Source organism: Hypanus sabinus, chromosome 22 (assembly GCF_030144855.1).
Source record: "Hypanus sabinus isolate sHypSab1 chromosome 22, sHypSab1.hap1, whole genome shotgun sequence".
Taxonomy (NCBI): domain Eukaryota; kingdom Metazoa; phylum Chordata; class Chondrichthyes; order Myliobatiformes; family Dasyatidae; genus Hypanus; species Hypanus sabinus.
The window spans coordinates 11,643,345-11,665,051 of NC_082727.1; the positions used below are offsets into that span (position 1 = coordinate 11,643,345).

A 21,707-nucleotide genomic window follows, 5' to 3' on the forward strand; every position below is an offset into this window, starting at 1 on the left:
CCTGAGATTCATTTCTTTGCGGGCATTCATTATAAAATAAAGAAATAAATTAGAATTAATGCAAAACTACACACACTACATATACTGGCAACCAACCAATGTATAAATAAATAATACTGTGAGCTTGAATTGGACAGTCCTTAAATGCGAGTTCATAGTTCAGAGTTCAGGTGAGTGAAGTTATCCATGGCAGTTCAGGAGCCTGATGTTTGAAGGGTAAGAACTGCTCCTGAACAGGATCATTTCTTCATTGTGGTGTCACATCTGAATAATTCATCCCTAGTAAATTTTTTTCCAAGTGTTGCTGACACAAAGTAATTATGTACTAAAACAAATTATTTAATTATAAAATAATAAATCCTACATATGCTAGTCTATTCTGATTAGAATATTGGGCTTTGTCAGCTACTGTGACATTAGGGTTGATTGGTCCTGCTAGGGTTTTTCTGATATTCAGTTATCCAGAAACATTAGAACATAGAACTGTACAGGTCAGGAGCAGGCCCTGTGGCCCATGATGCTGTGCTGAATTAATTAAGCTACAATCAATGCTCAATTGGAAGGCAAATCTCCATCACAGTCCATCATAGGAAAAGTCCTCCCCACCATTGTGCACATCTACAAAGAGCACTGGCACAAGAAAACAGCATCCATCATCAAGGACCCTCACTGCCCCCACTACGCTCTGCCCCCTCTCTGCCCTCTCTCCGCTCTCTTCTCGCCTCTCCTTTGGGAAGCAGATACAGGAGCCTTGGGTCCCACACCATCAGGTTCAGAAACAGTTATTACCCTTGAACTCTCGAGTTGCTAAACCAATGTGGATAACGTCACTCATCTCAAAACGCATGACATTTAATAGAAAGGGAAACAGTTAACACCTCAGCTCCAAGAGCCTTCGTCGGAAGTTGTGTGTAAATTCCATTTTGGAAAAGTCAGACGGACTCTGTGTTTGAGGGAGAGGAGCCTGAAGGCGCACAATGTTTTAGGGACAGCTTCTTCCTCTCTGCTATCATATTTGTGAACAGTCCACAAATACTACCCCACCATTTTGCACTACTAATATTTTTTATAAATGCAAATGCTGGAAATCCACAGCCACACACACAAAATGCTGCTGGAACTCAGCAGGTCAGGTAGCATCCATGGAAAAGAATAAACAGTCGCCATTTCAGGCAAAATCCTTCATCAGGACTGAATATTTATTTTTATCAATAATAAATAATAAACATTTTATATATATACCATGATGCAAAATGACAGAATTTACATGTGTCAGTAATGATAACCCTGATTCTGTCAGCAGAATGTTTCCCCCTTTTCTTTAATGTTCCTTAATAGTGGAGGCAGCAGCCAAGTATGTGGATTTCAAATATAGGAGTTAATCATTGAAAGATTCTAGTTCCCAAATATATATCCTTTTAACTCATTAATTTTCAACTTGTGTTTCTGTCGAAATCCTCCCAGAGGGGCAAGACCTTGTGTATTTTCACACAGCACTACAGCAGGCATTTACCCTCTGAACTTTATTCTGCTTCCCACAGCACCACCCTAAACAAATGCCAAGTGCACCTTCCTGTTCAGTTATCCTGTGTTTTAATGCTCACCTCTGCATCCTGTTTAGAGTTGGCCTGTTCCCAAATGTGAAAACTTCAAAGCTCTTCCCACGTTTCCAAACTTTATTGTGTCACTTAGCAATCAGTATTGTTATTTTCATCTCAGTGTTTCATATTCATTCTATCTTGTGGGGCCCTATCTAGAACTGAATACCTGTCTGCATTTCTTTAAGTATCACTTGACAAATGTTAAATCTGATTATCAAACAACCCAGGATGGGAAAAGGCCAATCAGAAATTATAAACCCTTCTCTTCCTCTTGCTGTGTTGAAATTTTGTGGACTTGCATGCAAACCTGGGTCATTGTAGATTAAGAGTAACCCAAATACCATGAGGTTCACAAACAGGTATTTTCCTTCAAATATCAGGCTCCTGAACCATTTGTGGGTAACTTCACTCATCTCAACACTGAACTGATTCCACAACACTTTCAAGGACGCCACAACTCGTTCTCTCAGTGTTATCTATTGGTGAGGCCAAATTTGGAGTATTGTATACAGTTCTGGTCACCGAATCATAGGAAAGATGTCAACAAGTTAGAGTACAGAGGAGATTTATTAGAATGTTACCTGGGTTTCAGCACCTAAGTTACAGAGAAAGGTTGAACAAGTTAGGTTTTTATTCTTTGGAGCGTGGAAGGTTGAGGGGGGGACTTGATAGAGGTTTTTAAAATTATGAGGGAGATAGATAGAGTTGACGTGAATAGGCTTTTTCCATTGAACGTAGGGGATATTCAAACAAGAGGACATGAATTGAGAGTTAAGGGGCAAAAGTTTAGGGATGGCACGAGGGGGGACTTTACTCAGAGAGTGGTAGCTGTGTGGAATGAGCTTCCAGAAGAAGTGGTAGAGGCAGGTTTGATTTTGTCATTTAAAAAAAAAATTGGATAGGTATATGGACAGGAAAGGAATGGAGGGTGATGGGCTGAGTGCAGGTCGGTGGGACTAGGTGAGAGTAAGCGTCCGGCATGGACTAGAAGGACCGAGGTGGCCTGTTTTTGTGCTGTAATTGTTACATGGTTATATGTGTTTACTATTTTTATTCTATCTGTATTTGCACAGTTAGTCTTTGTGTAGATTTTCATTGGTTCTGTTGTATTTTTGTTCTACTGTGAATGCCTGCAAGAAAGTGAATCTCAGGGCAGTGTGAGGTGGTGTATGGGTACTTTGATAATAAATTTACTTCAAACTCCAGCAAACAGTGAGATTATTTTCTTTTCTAAATAGAAATTCTGTAGGTTTTTTAACAAGGTCTTATTTTCATTTGTTTCTGAGCTATATATTCCTAGATGAATGGGAGAAATGCAAAATTCTAAACATTATCCAGTTATGCTGTAGCTGTGAATTTAATGTATCGGCTAGAATTTGGTGGAGTACAAGGCTGATGAAAGAGAATCTGGTTCATGGTTCATCTGACTTTAAGTGCCCAGTGCTTTGTTATTCAGTAGAAAATTGTGAATTGCATATTACAGTAAATAGATTACAAAACGTTCAGGGTTTTGGCATATCTTGTTTACTCTGGATTAATGGAAAACTAGACTTGAGAAGCTGTACTGAAATCATTTATATAAACCAGCTTTTGATGCCTTTCCCCGGTCATCTCAGCTGCAAATTGGTTCATCGTTGAGGTGTCTTTGCAAACTTGCTTGTGGCAATTTTTCCCCAATAAATGAAGTTACTGCCCAGTGTGTGCTGAAGTTTGGTTTCAGCAACTTTGGGAGATGTAGTAATTGAAACTGTGCTCATCCTAGTGGATGATCTTTAAGGATCTGGGGAAAGAATCCTGATCTGGAATCTCCCTCAACCAGAGCAGTTAACTTGTGGTTTACAGATTTTGCAGTCATTTCTTCACATGCCGTTGCTTCATTTAACTAAGGTAAGAAGCCAGGGGGATAGAGAATGTTTCCAGATAAAAATAAAGATATCTTAAATGTCATATTAGAAAGCACAGACTTGAGATTTTATGTATCGCAAGCTGATAGAGGTGTTAAGGTCTAAGTGTGTTGGCCTTCATTACTTGGGACTGAGTTGAAGAACTGCAAGGCAGTGTTGTAGCTCTGTAAAACACTCGTCAGACCACACTTGGGGTATTGTCTTCATTTCATTTTGCTGCATTGTGGACTCGATGTGGAAGCTTTAGAGAGGGTGCTGCCTAGATTAGAGAGCACGTCTAATAGAGGATATTTTGATCTCTGTGAAGCACTGAACGGGCCTCTGTAGCTGTGAACTCATGGACACTGCAGTTCATGTTCCATGTGCTTTTGTTTATTTTGTTTTCCTACTATATGCACGATTTGAACTGGTGCTCAGCTCACTCCTCCATGAGGATTACTTCAGCACTGAACTGGCTGTGCAGCTGTGGCCTGCAATCAGTGGTGAACTGGCTCCAAGGCTGCGGACGGGGTTCCATGCATTCCGCACTTTGTGTTCTGTATGTTATTTGTTTGTGTGTGTGTGTGTGTGTGTGTGTGTTTAATGGCTTCCATTGTGTTTCTTGTGGCTGCCTGCAAGAAGACAAATCTCAAGGTTGTATACAGAATACATACTTTGATAATAAAAGTACTTTGAACTTTGATACATCTAAAGGAACCATAATGAAGCATGCCCTATGATGAATAACCCATTGTTAATTTTTCTCCCTGGCTTTGCACTTGAAGTATGTGTACACTTCTCAACCTTACAGCCTCCAATCTGATAAGCAAGTCTCTGCTCATTCCAGTGGTTTTGATGGTATCACACTGCGTGAACGTATCATGATTTCTACATTACTTGTGCAGCCTGAGAATATCCAGCATTTTGTGCAGTGGGTTCTTAGTCAGATGGTCATGAATGTTTACTTTCCAGGTGCACAGTTCTGGAAGCCTTTGTGTTCTTAGACTTCTGTGTTTAAAATAAATCCTGGCAGCCTTTCAGCTCTCTGCCAAAATGGTTCTCATCAGAAGTGTTTGTAGTTTTCAGAAGCCTGGGCTTGAGCACTTTGATATATAGATGTAATAAATTATTCTGTTTATGCTGCATGCACTTTCAGTCCACAGACATTGCTCTCTGTTTTAATAATTCTTGAATCATGTTTTTTTTATCAATGTGCCATATATACTGATAATCCATACAGATATTTTTAGTGTAGGAACTTTGTGGGTACATGTTTAGTCTGAAGTTACACACCCATATTGGTAATTCTGTAGGTTTTCCGACTTCGGAGTTCCCATTTTCTCTCCCTCTCTCTCTCTCTCTTTCTCTGCAAGTTTTAGATTGCACTATTTCAGTTACAGCTTTGATGTTTTTCTCCTTCCAGAAGTACCTTGACGTCCAGCCGTTTTTTGTCTTACCCACTAGATATTCCAAACCAAAACATGAGCTAGTAAACCTTTCTGACACAGATTCTGCAGATGCTGGAGATCCAGAGCGATTCACACAAAATGGTAGAGGAGGAACTCTGCAGGTCAGGCAGCAGCTATGGAGGGGAATAAAGAGTTGACGTTTTGGGTCAAGACCCTTAATTGGGGCTTAGTGTGGTGGTTGCCTTACTAATTATAGCCCTTTATGGTGATTGCACATGGGCTAATTCTTTAGTGCTATTGAAAGTCTGTAAGTCGTTAATCCTTCAGTGTGAATTAGTATACTGAACTTATCAGCTTCTGATACATTAATTCATTCAAGCTACAGGAAGGGTCAAGTTCTCTAGAGTAGTGGCAAGAAAGCAGAAGAGAATTATGCTTTCAAACTTGAGTTCAAAATGGTCAAACGTTAGAAAAGCAAGATCTTGTTAGAACTACAACAAGAGGAACATTTTGAAGTTCTTAGCTGACTTAGGCAGGATGAGTTGATTTACGGAAAATAAATTTACTAAATGGATTTATTGGAAATCATTGAGGCTGACGTCAAACTAAGCCTAGGTTTCACCATGCAAGTCAATAATATTCAAAATTCAAAGTAAATTTATTGTCAAAGCACGTACATGTCACCATATGCTACCCTGAGATTTAATTTCTTGCAGACATTCACAGTACAGCAAGAAAATACAATCATATCATTGAAAAACTACACACAATGAAAACACAAATAACCAATGTGCAAAAGAAGATAATCTGTACAAATGTAAAAATAAAACAAATATAAGTACACAAGACCGTGAACTTGAGTTGTAGACCGAGTCCATGGGTTGTGTTCTGTCCAGTGTTGTGGTGAGAGAAGTTATCCACACTGGTTCAGGAGCCTGATGGTTGAATGGTAATAGCTGTTGCTGAACTTGTAGGTGTGGGACCTAAAACCCCTCAACATCCTTTCCGATGACAGCAATGAGAAGCGAGCATGGCCTGGGTAGTGGATGGTCCTTGATGATGGATACTACATCCTTGTGGCAATGCTCCTTGTGGGTGTGTTTAATGGTGGGGAGGGCTTTTCCTGTGATGAATTGGGCCTTTTGTAGACTTCTCTGTTCCTGGGCATTGGTGATTCCATACCTAGCTGGGATGCAACCAGTTAGCATACTCTCCATTGTGCATCTATAGAAGTTTATCAAAGTTTCACATAACATGTTGAATCTGCACAAACTTCTAAGGCTTAAATAAGCAGACTAGTAAAAACGTGTAACCCCTGTCGATTCATTTATCCCCATGGCTTTGAGAACTGAGGGATACTGAGTGCCTGTAGCACCATTGGATGCACTGAAAGAACGCAAAGCCACAGGTTGGCCGTTCTGATGGCACATCACCAGTGAGCCTGGTTTCATCCGGACTTCCACTGCTCTCTGTGTGGAGTTTGCTCGTTGGCTGCCATAAAAAGCCCCATTGACGTAGGTGAGTGTAGAAGAATCGAGGGGATTGTGATGGGGAAATCTTGGTTCTCTAGTACAGCAGAGAGAGATATTAGAGAGGATGAGTTTGTATTAGTGGTGAGATAAAGGGATTGATGGAGGTGTGAAAGAATTGGTATATAAATGGGGGATAGGACCATTGAGTTGACTAGACTTGGGTATTATAAAATAAGTGCAACACTTACAAAATGCTGGAGGAACTGAACAGGTCAGGCAGAATCTATGGAGAGGAGTAAACAGATGATACTTGAGGCATGCTTGAAAGAGACTTCCTGGAGTTTGGCGGTCAAAGTAAATTTATTATAGTAAGTCATACTCTCTGTGCCCACTTTATTAGATACATCTGTACTCCTCGTTAATGCAAATATCTAAATAGCCAATCATGTGGCAGCAAGTCAGTGAATGAAAGCATGTAGATGTGGTTGAGAGGGTCACCTGCTGCTCAGACTAACAACATGTTCTACCTTCAAGTTGATGAGCTGCAGTACTCCCTGTACCTAATAAAACGGCCGGGGTGTCTGCTATCTTGAGATTCATTTCCTTGCAGGCATTCACAATAAAGCAAAGAAATACAATAGAATCAATGAACAACTACACATAAACACAGACTGACAAGCAACCAATGTACAATCGAAGACAAACTTACAAATAATATAAAATAGTATTGAGAGCACGAGATGAGTTCTTGAAAGTGAGGCCATAGGTTGTGGAATCAGTTTAGAGTTGAGGTGAGTGAAGTTATGAGCCTGATGTTTGAAGTGTGATATCTGTTCTTGGACTTGGTGTGTTAACTAAGGCTCATATCTCCAGAGTGTGCTTAAATCCAAACCCAATTACCTGGTTCCGACTGCTAACGGTGACCTCAACTTTCCTCCAGTGTAATCGATGCCTTTTCTTTTCCAGCCCCAAGAACGGGAAGCGTGCATTGGAGTGAACAACCAGAGTTATTTCTGTGATACGGGACACTGTTGTGGAGAATCACAATGCTGTAACTACTATTATGAGCTTTGGTGTAAGTATCGACCACCTCGAGTTCGCAGTGGGAGCAGTTAGTTACCATTGCTAGGTTTTTACTGATGTGTGAATTGTTACTGCACCTGAACTGTCACCTTTCTTTACTGAGAATCTTTGGTATTATCTGATATAATAATCAGATTAAATAACTTTCAGACTAATTCCTACAATGCCATTTGGATATCAGAATCGTGTTTTATTATTACTGACATTCTGTGAAGTTTGTTATTTCATGGGATTACTATAGTACAGGACATTAAAAACTACTATAAGTTGTAATAAGTATAAATATAGTACAAAAGAGAAATTGTGAGGTGGTGTTCACGGACCATTCAGAAATTATTTGGCAGAAGGGATGAAGCTGTTCAGGAATCATTGAGCATGGGTCTTCAGGCTCCTGTAATACCTCCTTGATGATAGCAATGAGGAGCAGGCATGGCACAGATGGTGAGGGTCCTTAATAATGGATGCCACCTAGGCAAGATGTTCTCAGTGATGGGGAGACTTGTGCCTATGAAAGAGGTGGCCATGTTTAGAGCTCTTTGCAGCCTCTTTCGATCCTGCACATTGGAGTCTCTGTAGCAGGTGGTGATAACAGCCAGTCAGAATGCTGTCTGTGGCACTGCATCTCACTGGCTGCTCTCCATAAAATGTACCCCTGTGATTGTGGTGTTCCCCTGGGTGGCTGAATAGTCCAGCACCCTTGGGAACTGACCATACCAGACTGCAGAAAATTCTGAGCCACAGAAGTTGCTTCCTTGCTGAACAGAAGAGCTTGAGGTGTAGTGGGACGGTCGTGGGAAGCAGGAGGCTAAGGAACTCTCTGTAGTCTGGTGTTTCCATTAGATGTTTCCATTAGTTGGCTGAGGTTTCCAAAGTTGATTAGTACAGATTGTAGTTAATTTTTGGTCTTGGATCTTAGTTAGAACTAGTTAGTAAGTACACATTTGGAGTAAATACAAAACATGCTAGATCACAAGGGTAGCTGAGCCATAGAATACAAGATGAGAGAGAGCTTCAGTCTGTAGTTCTTAAATATCAAAGATCACTTTCATTTCTTGGACAGTTTGAACCGTTTTTTATCCACAGCATGCAGATTAGTGCTGCTCTAACTCTCTGTACCAGTAAAGCTGGTTTTGGATGGCTCGGTTGGAGTAGTTGAACATTGAAGCAGACTGTAAGCCTTTAAATCCAATTTCACTCACCAAAATTGGTACTTACTTCTCATTGGCTATTCCATTTGCTTTAATATACTGCTCAATCCGTTCAGTATATAAAATCCAGTTATCTGTTGTGTAATCAAGTGCCTCAGTATTTTCAATGCAGCCAGCCATTTCTGCTCTTTTTATATATAATTATTATCACCCAGTACTCATCGTTTTCGAACCTGTGAATTCTTCCATTTCCTGACTTTTTAAAAACTGGACTGCCTTTGCACATGCTACGCTTATTACTCGACCAAATCCTGCCTTTTTATTTTAACTCTAGAACTTCTTCCTGTGCTTCCACAGGTAAGGTAGTCATCTCAGGTTTGTTTTAAAAAAATGCCTCATCGCCGCTGTTATGTTTTGTAGCTCCAAAACATTAAACCAGTTAAAAGAAAGATCCAGGAGTCCGAAATCTGAGTCTAACTTGGGTTTTTATACTTTAAGCAAAGCGTGCATATATCACATGGTGGCATGATGACGTATGCCATTCACGAACTCTTACATATAACCCACAATGCGTTACGGAAACAACAAAAATGCTTACTCAGACAATATATTTACAATATTACTGAAATATTAAATATGCAACATTTCAGCTTGAACCAGTCTGGCCATTGCCCTCAAACCTCTTCAAAGACATTTTTCACCCACAGAACTGCTGCTCACTGAATATATATTTTTCTTTTTCACACCATTTTCTGTAAACTGCAGTGACTGCTGTGTGTGAAGACCCCAGGAGATCAGCAGTTTCTGAGATACTCAAACCATCCCGTTTGGCACCAACAATCATTCTACTGTCAAAGTCACTTAGATCACATTTCTCCCCCATTCTGAAATTCACAGTACATATATTTAGAACATAGAATAGTATTGCACAATACAGGCCCTTCGGCTCACAATGTTATGCTGACCCTTAAACCCTGCCTCCCATATATCCCCCCTCCACCTTAAATTCCTCCATATACCTGTCTATTTCACCATATATAACCCTGAGATTTATTATTATGCAGGTATACTCTGTAAATTCATAGTAGAATAATAATCATAATAAAATCAATGAAATACCGCACCAACTTGGGCGTTCAACCAGTGTGCAAAGGACAACAAACTGTGTAAATACAAAAAGAAAATAATAATAAATAAATAAGCAACAAATATCAAAAACATGAGATGAAGACTCCTCGAAAGTGAGTCCATAGGTTATGGGAACAGTTCAATGGTGGCGTAACTGAAGTTGAGTGAAGTTATCCTCTTTGGTTCAAGAGCCTGGTGGTTGAGGGGCAATAACATTTCCTGAACCTGGTGGTAGGGAGGACATTATCTGTGATGCACTGGGCCATATTCACCACTTTTTGTAGGATTTTCCATTTAAGGGTATTGGTGTTTCCATACCAGGCTGTCACGCAGCCAGTCAATACTCTCCACCACAAAGTTTGTCAAAGTTTTAAATGTCATGCCGAATCTTTGCAAACTTCTGAAGAAGTAGAGACGTTGCCATGATTTCTTCGTAATTGCACCAGGATAACATTGAGGAATTTAAAAGGCAAACATGAGGAAATCTGCAGATGCTGGAAATTCAAGCAACACACACAAAATGCTGGTGGAACACAGCAGACCAGGCAGCATCTATAGGGAGAAGTGCTGTCGACGTTTCGGGCCGAGATCCTTCGATAATCTGCTCCTTAGTCTTGCTGGCATTAAATGAGACGTTCTTGTTGTGGCACCACTCAGCTAGGTTTTCAATCTCCTTCCTATATGCTGATTAAACACCACCTTTGATATGGCCTGTGATAGAGGTGTTGTCTGCAAACTTCATTGTGGCATTAACCCATACAGTCCTAAGTGTAAAGTGAGTAGAGAAGGAGGCTAAGCACACAGCCATGTGTACAGATTAATAGTCTCTTGGACTATGCTTGATCATCTGCCAGTCTTGGAAAGGAATCTCTAAATCGAGTGGCTGCCACCCATGGATTCACTTGTGAAAGTCTGAAGGGGCATTTAGCTCCTGGAACAGTGGTAAGGGAGAATGTGTTGGGGCAGGTGTAGTGTTCAGTGCGGTTGCAGGTGCAAGTGGCTGGAAGGGGTATCAGTGGGGAGGGGGCGAGTGGACGAGGGAGTCACAGAGAGGGCATCCTCTGCAGAAAGCCGGGAAGATGTACCTGGTGGTGGTGTCCCATTGAAGCTGGTAGAAGCTGTTGGATGCAGAGGTTCATGGGGTAGTAGGTGAGGACTAAATTGATAAGCACCTGACCCATCTGTCCTTATTAAAACACTGAGTCTCTGTGCGGTTTAGTGGTGGTTGTGGATTTAAGTTGAGTCATGTCGGAACAGCTGCCTGTTGTTGTCATTTACTTCTTTTATATCTGCCACATTGTTTAACTCTAAATATGCAGTGGAGAGGCATCTCTTTCACTGAGAAACTCAGACTGAGGGAAAGGAAACCTGAGTAGTGTTATTCATTGTACAGCTGTCAATAATTGATGGGATTTAAAATAGTTATTTGCCCACAGCCTCTGTTCCCATTTCCTTGTGTGTCATCGGGTTCAGAGAGTTTAGTTTCTATTCTGAGTCCGTGACATGGTTGACTTGTTGCCCGCTGACAACAACAGGGAGGCTGAGAAGTCCCAACACACTGCTGGGCATTGAGGTAATGTAAGTCTGACTGGATAAAAATGGTACATCATCCGATTCAAATGGTGTTGGGGAAACCAGTGTTTGTGGGACTGAAGCTGTTCACCCTCATACTGATATCTTCTTGTCCTGTTTTCCTGCTTGAGTCCACCCATCTGGACGTGTCAGACTGCAGGTGCTGGAAATCTGAAGCAATGCACGAGATGCTGAAGTGTCCCAGCGTGAAATGTCAGCTGTCCATTTCCTTCCATAGCTGGTGCCTGGCCTGCTGGCTTCCTCCAGCATCTTGGTGTGTTGCTCCTGATGATTGTAAGCCCTCATTCGCTGGTGTACTTCTCCAGCAACACAAGCACTGAAATACCAGCTCACGCAAACACAGCAAAGCAAATAAGCTCTACAGGCCAGTAGGCTGCATTGTAACTTCTAAGTGCTGAATTATCCTACATCTGCCAATCCTATAACAAAGAATTTGTTCTAAATTACTTGTGGAATGTGAAGTCAATGCAGGTCAAAGCTACTGCCAAATAGCATAACTGTCTGGATGGATTAGGGCTCTTTTGTCTTGTTGCCATCTCAGAAGTCGATTCTTCCGTCCCTTTTGACCCGATTGCATCACATTCATTCAGTCAATCACCTAGTTCTCAGAAATGCTCAAAGGCATTTTTCTTGCGTGAGGAAAACAGGTTGTTAACAGTGTGGTACAGACCATCTTGGCGTCATAGAGTTTCACAGCACGTAAAGAGGCAAGTTACAATAAGAGGGAAAAAAACAAGGGCAGATGGAGAGCGAAAAGGTGAGATAATGCTTATTATACTCACACTGAGTATAATGTTCTGGAATGATTGTCGGAATCACCCCTGTTTCTAACTTCCTATTCAAATAACCCAATACGAAGTGGTCAAATTTTAAATTCTCCCAGACTGTGCCTGAAGAAGATGACTTAAACTGAAATAGATGATAGGAGGCAGAAGAGATGGCAAAGAAAATATTCAAATAGGAAGAAAATGAACTAATGATTGACAATGGAATCAGACGAGGTGTCTTAAATCTTTCGAGGAGCTTTCCATTTACTCGCTCTCCTTTCACCAGATTGCTCACCAATCCTTTTTTGAAATTTAGTACCATTCTCCTTTTACCATTCTGAGTTCCATCTCATTAAAACTTGTCGTCACCATTCCCTGCTACTTTAACGTAAGTCTGGGGCGGCACAGTGTATAACCACTGGAGTAACACGCTCCAATGCCAGCAGTCGTTTCTCACTGCTGCCTGTAAGGAGTTTGTACGTTGTCCCTGTGACCAGGTAGATTTCCTCCTGATGCCATGGTTTCCTCCCACTTTTCAAAAGAGGTTCGGGTTAGTGAGTTGTGGGCACACCATGTTGGCACCGGAAGCACGGTGACACTGGCAGGCTGCCCCCAGCACAATTCTCAGGCTGTGTTGGTCACAAATGTTCCACTGTATGTTTCGATATACGTGTGACAAATAAAGCTAATGTATGACTTTCCTGCACCTTTTCAAATCTGTTCATAATGCTGAGCACCTTTATTCACTGCTACCAACATCTACTCTAGTTCAGAGATTTACGCCGGAGCTTTTTGACTGCCCACAAAATCAATTTCTCTCATGCGGGAAGGTCCATTCTAGGCAGGAAAAGTTTCCATTGGCTGCAGCAAGTTATTTTCATTGCCATTAGCCCTGTTTGGACAGGAAGTACAGTGTCATCTAATTCAAAGGCAGTAACAACTACAGCACAGACTAATTGTTAAAGCTTCTTGGAGGACGAAAGGTGACTTGTTAGCGGTGCACGAGATGAAAAGATGCATGTAGAGTGGACTGCCACCACCTTTTTGGCCAGGGCGGAAACGGCTGTTACAAAAGGGCATGATTTTATGGAGTTAGCAGAAAATAGAGGGGATGGCAGAGTTTTACACACACAGCTGCGGGTGTTTGGAACGCGCTGCTAGGGGTGGTGGTAGGGGCAGATACATTAGGGACATTTAAGAAACTCTTAAGATTGACACATGGATGAAAGAAAAATGGGGGATAAGGGAAGGTTAGGTTGCTCTTAGGTTAGCACAACATTGCGGGCTGAAGGGACTGTAACATGCTGTACTGTTCTGTGTTTACAGTGTGCATGTCAGTAAAAACAAAGAACTTGCATTCACTAGCACTTTTAATGATTTTGAATTCTCCAAGGTGTTTTCACTGACTAAAAAAACATTTGAAGTGCCCTTTTGGTGATATTGGAAACAGTCAGACTATGCACAGTAAGGTAGCAGCATAGAGAGACATCAGAGAGAGGTGGCAGCCACATAAAACCATGCAGATGTCGTCAGAAGGTTCAGTTGTTGTTCAGACCAATTATCAGAATGGGGAAGAAATCTAATCTAAGTGACTTTCACAATGGAATGATTGTTGGTGCCAGACAGGGTGGTGTGAGTATCTCAAACCGCTGTTCTCCTTGTTAATGAGAGGGGTCAGAGGAGAATGTCCAGACTGGTTCAAGCTGACAGGGAGGTGACAGTAACTCAGTAGCCACATGTTATGTGGTGCGCAAAAGAGCATCTCTGAACTTATCAAACCTTGAAGTGGATGGGCTACAGCAGCAGCAGACCACACTGGGTTCCTCCTGTACCTAATACAGTGGCCACTGGATTTGGATAGACTGGCTAATGTGACCTTTTTCGGAGCTGTTGAGCATTTACTCCTGACAAAAATTGGATAAACATCTGGTGCGGTAAATTTGTAGAATTTAAGCTCTATCGCTCAATGCTGTCATCAAGAGTGATTGCTTTTTGGTTGACCTGCAGCACCTGGTGACCTTGTGATCTTCGTCCTGGAGGCCGATGTCTGGCTGTCTTTTTGGAGGGTGAACCCTCGCAAGGCGGCAGGCCCCAATGTAGTAACTGATCAGACTCGGAAAACTTGTGCTAACCAACTAGTGGGAGTATTCAAGGACATTTTCAACCTCTCCCTGCTACAGTCAGAAGTTCCCACCTGCTTCAGAAAGACAACAATTATACCAGTGCCCAAGAACAATAATGTGAGCTGCCTTAATGATTATTGTCCAGTAGTGCTGACATCTACGGTGGTGGAATGCTTTAAGAGGTTGGTCATGGCTAGAATAAACTCCAGCCTCAGTAAGGACCTGGACCCACTGCAATTTGCCTATCACCACAATAGGTCAACAGCAGATGCAATCTTAGCGCTCTTCACACAGCCTTAAATCACCTGGACAATACACACATCTATGTCAGGATACCATGCAATGACTATGGCTCCGCATTTAACACCATCATCCCCACAGTCCTGATCGATAAGCTACAGAACCTGGGCCTCTGTACTTCTCTCTGCAACGGAATCCTTGATCCTAACTGGAAGACCACAATCTGTGCTAATCAACTGGCAATCAACTCTGGCGCGCCTCAGTGGTGTGTGCTTAGCCCACTGTTCCACTCCCTCTATACCCATGACTGTGTGTCTAAGTATCGCTTAAATGCCATCTGTAAATTTGCTGATGTTACAAGCATTGTTGGTGGAATCTCAGATGGAGACGAGCGGGCGTACAGGAGCGAGATATACCAGCTAGTTGTGGTGTCGCAGCAACAACCTTGCATTCAACGTCAGTAAGACCAAAGAACTGATTGTGGACTTAAGAAAAGATAGGACAAGGGAACGTGAATGAATCCCCATAGAGGGATCAGAAATGGAGAGAGTGAGCACTTTCAAGTTCCTGGGTGTCAAGATCTCCAAGGATCTAACCTGGTCCCAACATATCAAAGCAGCTATAAAGAAGGCAAGACAGCGGCTATATTTCATTAGGAGTTTGAAGAGATTTGGTTTGTCAACAAAAACGCTCAAAGACTTCTACAGATGTACGGGCTGCATCACTGTCTGGTATGGGGGTGGGGGTGAGGGTTCTGCTGCACAGGATTGAAAGGAAGCTGTAAAATTAGTCAGCTCCTTCTTGGGTACAAGCTTTTAGAGTATCCAAGGCATCTCGAAGGAGCGGTGCCTCAGAAAGGTGGTGTCCATTATTAAGGACACCCGGCACCCATCAACCAGGACACGTCCTCTTCCCATTGTTACCATCAGGAAGGAAGTACAGAAGCCTGAAGGGACACAGGAGCAGCTCCTATCCTTCTGCCATCCAATACCTAAATGAACAATTGAACCCATGAACACCATCTCACTTTTAAAAAATTATTTCTGTTTTTGCATTACTTTTATTTTAACTATTTAATATATGTGTATATTACTTACTGCAATTGATTTACCTACTAATATTTTCTATATTACCTTGTGTTGCATCATACTGCTGCCACTAAGTAAAGAAATATCACAGCATATGCTGGTGATACGAAGCCTGATTCTGATTATTGTGAAATCAGTTCCAGAGAGCCGAGATTGTTGTGTCTACTTGTGTGGGGAAAAAGAAAATGACTAACTGAAGGGAAAACCAGAACTTGTTTGTCCTTTTAAATGCCTGGAGGGGAAAAAAGAACCTCAAGCAAGTGCTTATTTTAAACATCCTGTGCGCAGGGAGATTTGCTGAGTCAGTCTGCTGATGCGGACGCTGTGAAGGACAGCTGTCCAAGCAAGGCCATGTGCTTCCGAAAACATGATCCGTAATCTGGGCTCCTCTGCACACCAGTAAACACATTTCTTGCGCCTAATTCAGTGAAAGTGAAAGGCTGCAAATGTTCCAGAAGGTTGTGATGCATTAAATCTGGCTAACTGATCCTGTAATAATTCAACTATCAAGTGGATTACATTGCTAACATTCTTTCCTGGAATTCTTTGATTATTGGACTATAAAATAATGTGCACATTTAAAAAAAAATTTTCCTTGCCCTGCCTGACTTTTGAAGTTCCATGTCATGGCCCTTGTATAACTTAAGGATCTGCTCTATGAGGTTGTTGACTAGTTTCTTTTAAAGTATTCACTTTCTCCCTTCCCATCTTGCATGCACCCATTTCCTTATCTTTTCTCAATCTGTGCTTATGATTCCCCATGTTCCTGTTGAATGCCAAGTTGGAGCCCCCCTACACTGAATGATGAGGGTGGGTCGTGTGTGGGTGCAATGCTGTTCATGGGAAGTGTAGAAGGAATAGCCACAGAACAATACAGTCCCTTCGGCCCAACTAATCCATGGTGCCCACACAGCTAGTCCCAATTTCCTATGATCAGCCCATATCCCTCTGAGCCCTGCCACTCCATTTGCCCATCCAACAGCTTCTATCACACTATCACACCTACCTCAACCACTCCCTCTGACAGCTCATTCCATATACTCACCACACCTTGCAAGGAAATAGTTGCCGCTCGCGTCCCCTTTGAGGGGTTTTATCTCGGGCACAGGGGAAGATGGAGGCTGACAGAGAGCAGCTTCGGAACATGTAAGCAGCAGCTCTCGGAGCCCAGGTTTCAAGAGTTGTAGCTGAACAGGATAGAGGAGATTCAGTGTGACCCAACCCCTTGTCCCATGTCCACTTACGGTTCTGAACTGGGACTTGATTGTTTTTCTTTCATGCCCATTTGTCTGATAGAACACAGAACATTACAGCACAGTACAGGCCTCTCGGCCCAAGATATTGTGCTGAACTTTGAGCCTCTTCCAAGACCAACCTAACCCTTCCCTCTCACATGGCCCTCCATTTTTCTTTCATCCATGTAGTACCTAAGAGCCTCTTAAGTGTCTCTAATGTATTCACCACTATCACCATCTCTGGCAGAATGTTCCACACAACAACCACTTTGTAGAAAAGAAAAATAATCTCTCTCTTACACCCCTCTGTACTTTACTCCTATCACCTTAAAATTACACCCTCTCGCTTCAGCTATTCTGCTCTGGATAAAAAGCATTGGCTTGATCTAAGCCTCTTAGCATCTTGTATACCTCTGTCAAATCAACTCTTCTCTTTTCTCTCCAAAGAGAAAAGCTCTGGTTTACTCAACCTATCCTCATAAGGCAGTAACCTGGCTCTTTGCACCTCTCTAAAGCTTTTGCATCCTTCCTATATGAGGTGAGAACTGCCAAATGTGCTCAAACCAGAATTTTATAGACCTGCAGTATTAACAGTAGATCTCTCCAGTACCCCGGAACCAGCCTACCCTGTTCTGCTGGATTCGATTAGGTTTTTTTATTAATCCCATACACATTTAGTGAAATGTTTCTGTAAACAACCAACACAACCTAAGGATGTGGGGACAGCTCACAAGTGTACCACCAATCTTGGTACCAGTACAGTGTGCCCATCTTGTTCAGCAAAGCAACCTGTAGCAGCAACAGCAAACTCTTTCCTACCCCTGCCTTTTCTTTTTCCCTTTTCCCCTCCCCTTCATCCTCTCTCATCCTCTCCCCCTCTCTCTCATCCTCTCTCCCTTCTCCCCCTCTCTCCCCCTCCTCTCTCCCCCTCCCTCTCTCCCTCTCTCCCTCTCTCCTTCTTCCTCTCTCCCTCTCTCCCTCTCTCCCTCTCATCCTCCAACCCTGGACAAGCTACCTCTGACCTCCAAACTGTGACCCTGGACTCGCCGACATTGATAGCTGCCTCAGACCCTAACTCTTCCTTTCCCACCCCTGCGTTCCCATGGTATCCTGAGCAAGCATCTATACGATCCTGTGTGAGCCACAGCATTGCAGGTGTGCAGGTTGGAAGACCACAAGTCACATCCAACACATGAGTTGGCACAAGACATTTTGGTCATAAGGCACCAAAACAGCCCCTTTGGCCCATCTAGTCTTGTCCCTGCTTAGTCCCATCAACCCACACCCGGACTGTAGCCCTCCATACCCCTCCCATTCATGTACTTAACCAAACTTCTCTTAAGTGTTGCCATCAAACGCTCATCCACTTCTGCTGGAAGGTCACTTCATCCCCTGTGAGTAGAAGTTCCTGTCATGTTGTCCCTAAATACCTTTCTTCAAAGTTCAAATTCATAATCAAAGTATGTATGTTATATGCAACCTTATGATTCATCTTTTTGCAGGCAATTACAAAGCAAACAATAGAATTTTCTAAAAAAAAACCACACCAGACAGCCACACACCAATTTGCAAAAGAGGACACATTGCGCAAACAGTGGGGAAAAAAAGTAGACAAAAACACATGAATTGTGAGCTGCAGATTCTTCGAAAGTGAATCCACAACTGCAAAGCCCATTTAGCACTGAGGCAAGTGAAGCCGGTCCGCGATGACTGCAGGGTAACCATTGGCCCCCAGCTTGGTGGTGTGGGACTCAAGACTCCTGCACCTTCCTCCTGACGGTAGTAGTGAGAAGAGAGGGTGACCGGTCAAACACAGGCAGACGATGCTAAACAGACCTGGTCGTTTTCCACTCTCGTCCGCAACAATTTTAATCTTGCTCGCTGATTTAATCAGTGTGGAGTAATGGAGCCAACCACAGGTTTTTCTTCTGCTGTCAGGCTTTGGCGCAATATCCACCTCCCAGCAATGGCCCCCCCCCTCCCCCGTCCATACCTGCAATCTGCGAGAGCTTAGTGCACTGAATCCCCTAGGAGATTGCATAAGTGCGGTTCAAAAGGGAAATTACAGACTGCATCAATCGTAGTTCCGAAGGAAAAAAATTTAACCGCCGGAGTATCTAGTAGTTTTGCGAGCTGCCTGCAAAATGTCACCAGTGGTCACTGGTGCCATCTTGTTTCTATGTGACTTTCAGAGGTCATTAGCCCATGATATTAGTTCTAATCTCACCCAACCTCAGTGGGGGAAAAAGTCTGCATGTGTTTACCCTATCTAAACCCCTCATAATTTAGTATACCTCTATCAAATCTCCCCTCATTCTCCTATGCTCCAGGGAATAAAGTCCAAGCCTATTCAACTTTTCCTTATAACTCAGTTCTTCAAGTCCCAACACCTTCTTTGTAATTATTCTCTATTCTTTTGGTCTTACCGGTTTCTGGCTAACAATGTCAATTCTTATGTTTGTATAAGGCCTCAGTAACCATATTTGTTAGATTGGAAATGACACCAAATCCCAGAAGACTTTCAGAACTGGTGGGATTAAAGACTTAGTCAAAGAAGCTGGTGTCAAAGGATGTCTTAAAGCTGAAAGGAAAGGTTGGTGACCAAGAGATATATTTCCATTCATTCTTGTGGGCAGCCAAAGCCATTGATGGACTGGACACCACAGTGAAGGATTGAGTTCTCAGAGTTGTAGACCTGAGAAGTTTGTGGACAGTTTGTACACATTGATTAGAATTTTTAGCTTGAAACATTTCCAGTTGAAGAGCCAACATTTGTCAGAGCAACAGGGTTAGTGAGAAATTAAGATTAAGACACTGTGGATGCTTAAGGTATAGAAGCACATGAGATGAGAGATGCTGGAATCTGGAGCAACAAACGAGCTGCTGGAAGAACTTGGCAGGTCAGGCAGTATCTGTGGGAAGAAATTTCAGTTGACATTTCAGAGACCCTTCATTTGGACTTCGTCATTTTTAGAAAGTAGAGTAGGTAGGGGGAGAGAAGAGAAATTGGAGGGTGGGGTTGGAAGGTAGAGTAGGTAGGGAGAGAGAAGAGAAATTGGAGGGTGGGGTTGGAAAGTAGAGTAGGTAGGGGGAGAGAAGAGAAATTGGAGGGTGGGGTTGGAAAGTAGAGTAGGTAGGGGGAGAGAAGAGAAATTGGAGGGTGGGGTTGGAAAGTAGAGTAGGTAGGGGGAGAGAAGAGAAATTGGAGGGTGGAGTTGGAAAGTAGAGTAGGTAGGGGGAGAGAAGAGAAATTGGAGGGTGGGGTTGGAAAGTAGAGTAGGTAGGGGGAGAGAAGAGAAATTGGAGGGTGGGGTTGGAAAGTAGAGTAGGTAGGGGGAGAGAAGAGAAATTGGAGGGTGGGGTTGGAAAGTAGAGTAGGTAGGGGGAGAGAAGAGAAATTGGAGGGTGGGGTTGGAAAGTAGAGTAGGTAGGGGGAGAGAAGAGAAATTGGAGGGTGGAGTTGGAAAGTAGAGTAGGTAGGGGGAGAGAAGAGAAATTGGAGGGTGGGGTTGGAAAGTAGAGTAGGTAGGGGGAGAGAAGAGAAATTGGAGGGTGGGGTTGGAAAGTAGAGTAGGTAGGGGAGAGAAGAGAAATTGGAGGGTGGGGTTGGAAAGTAGAGTAGGTAGGGGGAGAGAAGAGAAATTGGAGGGTGGGGTTGGAAAGTAGAGTAGGTAGGGGGAGAGAAGAGAAATTGGAGGGTGGGGTTGGAAAGTAGAGTAGGTAGGGGGAGAGAAGAGAAATTGGAGGGTGGGGTTGGAAAGTAGAGTAGGTAGGGGGAGAGAAGAGAAATTGGAGGGTGGGGTTGGAAAGTAGAGTAGGTAGGGGGAGAGAAGAGAAATTGGAGGGTGGAGTTGGAAAGTAGAGTAGGTAGGGGGAGAGAAAAGAAATTGGAGGGTGGGGTTGGAAAGAAGGATGTGCTTGGGAGGGTCTAGGCCGGGGGTCGGCAACCTGCGGCTCCCGAGCCATTTGTGGCTCTTTCACCTCTGTGCTGCGGCTCCCTGTGGCTTTGGGAAATAATTGGTCAGTATTTAATTAAAATGTATTTTATGTTAGTTTGTTAGCTTTTGAAATGTAATTCTAAATTTGAAGATTATGGTGATCTTGTACAATCTTAAGTGTGGCGGGCACATCCGAAACGGCTCACAATTAGCCAGCATTCCGGCTAAGGGAGATAGCCTACGGGGGTTTGTGAGTACGCGTCTTTTGCAGCATCTGCGTCCATGGGGGCTGGGTTGAGGGAGGCTTAAAAGCAAGGCTGTTTAGTTCGAATAAAGCTATCTTTGACTGCAGTTTACTGACACCGCTACAACGTGTTTTTATCGCTGGCTGTCCAGACGGAAGGTGCTGAAACGCTTTGTCGCGTGTCTGGAAGAAGTGAAAACTTTCCTGGGCAGCAAAGGGCTCACCTTTCCTGAGCTGGAACAGCCAGAGTGGCTGGAAAAGCTACACTTCATGGTAGACATGACAGCGCACCTGAACACGCTGAACACAGCTCTTCAGGGGAAAGGACGCACAGCCCTGCACATGTTGGAGGATGTTTTGGCATTCGAGCGCAAGTTGACGTTGCTTGCCAGAGATTTACAGAAAGGCACTTTGTCTCACTTCCCCAATTTGAGAGAGTTCAAACAAGGTCACGACATGATAATTTCGGAGTATTTACATTCTGCAATCATCGCAATGCAAACATCGTTTGGGAAACGCTTCTGTGAGTTCAGAGAGGAAAAAAACACATTATCCTTCCCGGTCACTCCCTTAAGCATCGATCCTTCCCTACTGAATACGACTGCATTGGCAGGTGTGAGTCAACCTGATCTTGAGATGGAACTGGCCGACATAGCCGACAAAGACATATGGGTGTCCCAAGTTTAGACGCTTGACAGCAGACCTTGAAGATGTTGCCCGTCAGAAGGCCGTTCTTGCTCAGAAACACAAATGGA

General features: G+C 43.0%; 1 protein-coding gene across 2 annotated transcripts in view; it reads left to right on the top strand.

Annotated features, from left to right (window-relative positions):
- The window catches only part of wbp1la (WW domain binding protein 1-like a), a 126,719-nt gene that overhangs the window by 95,555 nt on the left and 9,457 nt on the right, over positions 1 to 21,707 (top strand). The window contains exons 1-2 of one of the 2 annotated variants that reach the window (XM_059947051.1): positions 3,221 to 3,488; positions 7,332 to 7,440. In XM_059947051.1, coding sequence (XP_059803034.1) covers positions 3,465 to 3,488; positions 7,332 to 7,440 — 133 coding nt within the window. In that variant the 5' untranslated portion in view covers positions 3,221 to 3,464. Of the gene's footprint in view, positions 1 to 3,220; positions 3,489 to 7,331; positions 7,441 to 21,707 lie in introns of those variants that run through there. The other variant, XM_059947052.1, reaches the window with a different exon arrangement.